Source organism: Phaethon lepturus, unplaced genomic scaffold (genome assembly GCF_000687285.1).
Source record: "Phaethon lepturus isolate BGI_N335 unplaced genomic scaffold, ASM68728v1 scaffold33139, whole genome shotgun sequence".
NCBI classification, from domain to species: domain Eukaryota; kingdom Metazoa; phylum Chordata; class Aves; order Phaethontiformes; family Phaethontidae; genus Phaethon; species Phaethon lepturus.
In genome coordinates this window covers 17,618-22,993 of record NW_010561848.1, presented here as the reverse complement: position 1 = coordinate 22,993, position 5,376 = coordinate 17,618, and the positions used below count along the sequence as shown (strand labels likewise).

The following is a 5,376-nucleotide window of genomic DNA, read 5'->3' as shown; positions in this document are numbered from 1 at the left end:
AAGCGGAAGGAGATCTACAAATACGAGGCGCCATGGACCGTGTACGCCATGAACTGGAGCGTCCGGCCGGACAAGCGGTTCCGTTTGGCGCTGGGAAGCTTCGTGGAGGAGTATAACAACAAGGTGGGGACCGAGTCCGGCTCTACCGGCATCGGGCGGCGGGGCGAGGGCAGAGTGAGGGGGAGGAGGGGGCTAGCCGTTTTCATCCCAGTGGTTCAAGCGCTCCACAGCCGCGGGCAGGGCCCCCGCTGTTCGCTGTTGGTGTGGCTAGAGGGAGCCTTCCTGCCTTGCCCTCGGCACTGAGAGCTGTGTAGAGCCTTCAGGTGTTCCCCCGAAGTGCAAGGTGCTGGCCTAGATTCAGGCTGATTTTCTTCCTGAGTCCTCAGCCGTTGGGAGGTTGAGGGATTGGGTCCGACGTGAGCCATGGGTGCTGCTGCTGGCTGCTCCTCAGCCAGGAAGGTCCCCTACCTTGACCATAGCCGGCTTTTTTTCAATATGAAGTTTGCGGCCAGGACTAAAGTTTGCGCTTATATAGGCAGTCTTGAGACTGTGTTAGAAATGTGCCATTCTGTGGAAGACTTTCGTGTGATAACTTTTTTCATAAGTATATAAACCACTTTCACTGAATCCTCAGTAGCTTTACTTGTCTTTGAGAACAAGGGTGTAATGAAGCATGAGATTACATCTTCAGCATTTCTCTGCCAGATATAAGCAGAGAAGCTTACACTGGTAGTAGAGACTGTGTTGACCTGTCCACACACTTGGAATTCATACATATAAAAGAGAGATGAGGGCATGGACATAGATATGTCCATAATTTGTGTGAAACTAAAGATTTTGCACATAGAGCTTTGTGTGTTCATAGCATGTGTGCTTTGTAGCTTTGTCGAGCTGTTTAATGGGCATTGCAGAAAATAATGTCAGAAAGTTGGTTTTGGGGATTGGATTTTGTGCAAGGATGTAATGCGAGGGGGTGGCAGTAAGGCAGGGATGACATCTCTTACAGTAGTTAAATTACTGTACTTGCAGAAGCCCTAGACGTGATATTTCTGCTGAGCGCTTTGTAGTTCAGCCAGTGTGAGTTGGCTACGTATGAGTTGTCTCCTTATGCTGTGAGCACTGTTGTGGTTCTAGGAGTACTGTCGGGGAAAGGCAGGTCCTTGAGCTTTAAAACTTTCAATGTGTTTAAAGACCAACCTGAAAATGTTGTTGTAGTGTGTACTCTGAGAAGCTAAAACAACAGACTTGCAGTTTTTTGTTTAGAAGTGTTGAAGTTGGTTAATAAGGGGGTATACTTTTATGTTGCCTCTATCTCCTTAAATTTGGACCATTCCCTGAGGTTGCTCTTGATTACAGTGTGATCAGGTCTGCTTTTCAGTTCAGGCTTCAAGTGTAAACCAGTCGACCTAACCACTCTCTTCTCTACCCTTTACACTCACAGCTGTTGCAGACAGAAATCATGTGGGACTATGTGAATTACTTGTCTGTAAATATTCCCCAGGGCTTCTCCTGACTTCACGAGTAACAACTCTGTTGACTTCAGTCCACATAAGCACCACATGCTATGAGATCAATGTGGTGTAAAGAGCTGGAATCTTAATTGTATAAGAATAAGATGCCAATTTGGATGCTGCTGCTATAGAAATAAAAAAGATTTATAATTAAAAATTAAACTTGTACAATAAATGCAGTGAAACATAACCTTCACTTTACTGAGAGGTTTTGCTGTCTGATACTTCAAAGAGCACTGGGTCTTTTTGTGGTTTTCATGTTTGGTGTTTTTTGTAGTGCTTTCAGTACAGCATTCCACTGTAGGAAGACAGTTAACAGAGAGCTGTCTTGGGTAATTGCAAGTGTTGTTACTGCTTGGAGTATTGATGTTGTCCCCTTTACTTCAGGGACCAGAACAAGCTTGGGCATGCTGCTTCATCTGCACTGTCTTTATGGTGTCTTACTGTGACTTTCACAGCTTTGCTAAATCTTTTAGAGGATATTAAAACATTCAGGGAATAGCTTCCATGCTCCAACTTGGGAACTCTTGGACAGATACTGTATGCTTGTGCTAGGTGCACACTCGTTGTAAACTGTCAGCTCCAGCTTCTGTCCATGTAAATGGTATAACTAAAGGAACAAACGGAAAGAACTGAAGTTGCCCTGTTTAAGTAGTCCATAACATTTTGCTGCAAAGGGTCTGGAGCAGTTGGTTTTATAACCTGACTTCAAGGGTAAGCAGAAATTTAAGATTTTTACAGGGCATGTGTGAAAACTTTGTCCTCCTGCATAATATGCCCTTCACAGTTGAGATGTTTTATATTGCCAGCTTCTGACATCAAAATACACTTACAGGTACAGTTAACACTAATTAAAAGGGTAATGAAAACTCATTTCATTTCAACTCTCTCTTTGCACTCATAATCTTTAGAGGTTTCTGACAAGCTCCAAACAACATTTCTGTTCCTGATGTTGCAATGGTTTGTTCCAAATAATTGGCTTTCTTCCTTACCCTTAATATACTAAAGAAAATAGTCTGGAATAGCAATTCTGCCTTGCTTAAAATCTAACTAAATAAGTGAATATACCTTTTCCTTATTACTCTTCTGTTTGAAAGTGAAAGAAAGAGGAGAGATTCTTACCTCATTTGTCTCTGAGTTTCTATTTCTGTAGTAATTACCAGAGCTTGAAGTACTTATGGGTTACATGTATAAAACAGCTGTTTACACCTGTTTTATGGGGAAATCAAATCTATTGATTGCCAAACCCTAATTTACTGCTATCCCCAATTCCCAGACTCTTCTAACCTCTGTCAACCCCCACACTAACAAGCTGTGTAGCATACCAGAAAGGTAGTTGCCAAGCACTGTTTGAACCCCAAAGGGCTTTTGTTTCAGCTTGTACACGTTTGCTGATCTGGTACACTGGTACAAAAAAGATGACTTGCTCCTGTTGGAAGTTCTAAAATTATTTGGGGTAGTGTTTCCTGAGCTCCTTGGGTTAGGAAACAGCTATCAGCATTTATAATGTCTCATGGATCACTGGCGCAATGGGAGGGAATGGAGGTGTTCATAAATCTCACTTGTTAACGCTGTTCTGCAGGCTTCTGACTATGGCTTCATGGATCAAGAACGATCTGTGGAAAACATCAGGACAAGCTGATTTTGGGATCTATCTGCAAGATAAAACTGGAGTCCAGTTTAGAAAACAGTAGAGGGTGGTCCTGTACACTGCTCATTCCCATCACTGGAACAGACTGACAGGTTATGGCCATGTGCTTCCCACGTTGCCACCTTCTCCTGAACAGTGCCTTGAACCGGAGAGTGTTCAGGGTGGTTGTGTTACCAGAGGGTAATTTTTTTCTGTAACATTTTGAGTTGCAAGAAAAAATTGATTGCATATTGAAGATTAATTGGTGCAGTGAGATCTTTCTGATTGTACATGGGCCTAAAATAATTATGAAATGTCGTTCTTAGTAGTTACTAATTAGATTAAAGGGATATAGTTTAAAAAAAAAATACTGTGAATTTACGTCACTGTTCCTCAAACCATGCAAGAAAAAGACGTCAGCTGTTACCAAATTCTACATTGCTTAATTCTGTGTCTGATTCTTTTGGATCATGTTGAAGAGAGATGTAATTTTTTTTAGAAGTTAAGGAATGCTGACTAAAGGCACTTCTTTACTCAGATGCACTGTTGCAATTAAGCATAGTTGATAAAGGCTTGGTTTATGACAGGAAAATCCACATACAATTTTAGCATATCTTGATGTATCAGAGAAACAAATAATTATTTGCATTCCTACCTACTGTCATAGCATAATTGCAAAACTAATGGCGATCAAACACACTGGTCCTCATTTTCCCACTGGAATGAGTTACAGGTAGATGTAGGATGGTTCAAATTGTATCCAGACTGACAGTTACTTTCCTGTTAGCATCTCCTCAGTCTTGTCTGGGCTGGACTTCAGGCACTCCTTTGTGCAGTGGCTGGCAGCAGCAAATCTTGCCTCACTTGCAGGAGGGAGAGAGAGGGCAATGAGAATAATTCCATCATTCCATCTTCCATATTCCATCTCCTCATGTTCAGCCTGCACAAGAGGATGAATAGAGGGATTCTGTAATCGCTGTATGTGATCAAGTCCAAAGAGAAGAGTCATACCTTTGAATATGCTGAGCTAGGAAAGAATAGGGCTTCTCAAGCAGTATTTTCTGCTTGTGTCTCTGGGCAGACCAATGCCTCCTGCTCGGAGTTAATCACAGGCTGCTGCCAGGTCTGACAGTCAGTGTCAGGCACCTGGTCTTCAGCAGTTGCCAGGAGCTGTAGTGCTGCTAATGCAATTTTTGTCCTCTCACCTGGCCTGCACCTAAAAATGTCAAAGATCACAAAGATACTGGGTTGCTACCCAGTCATTGCTCTTTCTTCAGATCTGAGGAGGAGTTAAACATGAATACACAGTGGAGGAATGTATACATTCACACTAATGAAAGTGGGTGCTTTTGCTGTTTGAGATTTGCTTCTGGTTATGAATATGTTGACTGCTTTGTGTAGGCTTAATATGCTCATACTGAGCTGAAAACAGCATCAGCAAAGGAGAAGAAATGATTAGAGGTCATTTATCTTCTGATCCTGACCTTGCCACAAGATTTTCTATCACCAAGGACAATTTGCTTTCTTTGTAAAATCCGCTTAGTATTTCTGATCCCCAAAGGGGTTAGAAAGCTATTTGTCAGTCCCTTCAGAATCCTGGGAGATTCTCAACTGATTCATACTAGAGTGTGAAGTACGATGAGTAGCTGTAATAAAGAGAGTGCAAGGCACACAAATACACAGTTTTTTAGAATCATGCTTGCATATGTCTTTTAGGGTTTGTTATGGGGTGAAAAGGATTGATCTTCTTATTGTAGAAGGGGGCAAGGTTTGTATTTATTAAGAGCATCTCTAAATGGGCTCATAACTGCTAATGTTACAGTTGTAAGATCCACTGAAGCATTTGTTGGTTTTCTGTTATGTGGAAAAAAATATGGTAGATTTCCAACCTAGTTTAAATGTGTAGTTTATTAACCAAATTGCTTACCCCAGAATATTTAGGATTTTTCCAGTTAAACATATTAGAAAAAGTCCATTAAGTCACTGTTTCCAGGAGGAAGCTGCTGTGTGGAAAGTACTAGGAAGTTCCTACCGTGAGCAGCTTACAAACTAATTGTAGTGAGTTGTCCCCATAATGTTTGTGTTTGAACAGCATTTAACACAGTGTTTAGGTGTTGTAGTCACTGCTAGGTTAAATGTAACCTCCCAGCACCACGTTGTTCTCTGAATGCAGAAGAGAAGCCCCACGCAGCTACTTGCTCACTGCCCCACAGTGGGATGGGGGAGAGAATCGGA

The 5,376-nt window shown here is 42.0% G+C and overlaps 1 protein-coding gene across 1 annotated transcript in view; it reads left to right on the top strand.

Moving 5' to 3' along the window:
* Nucleotides 1–3: 3 nt before the first annotated feature.
* Nucleotides 4–5,376, top strand: part of DCAF7 (DDB1 and CUL4 associated factor 7) — a gene marked incomplete at its 5' end in the record, with an annotated part of 12,006 nt that continues 6,633 nt past the window's right edge. The window contains one exon of the mRNA XM_010294107.1: nt 4–123. Within this exon, the coding sequence (XP_010292409.1) occupies nt 4–123 (120 nt within the window). The remainder of the gene's footprint in view (nt 124–5,376) is intronic.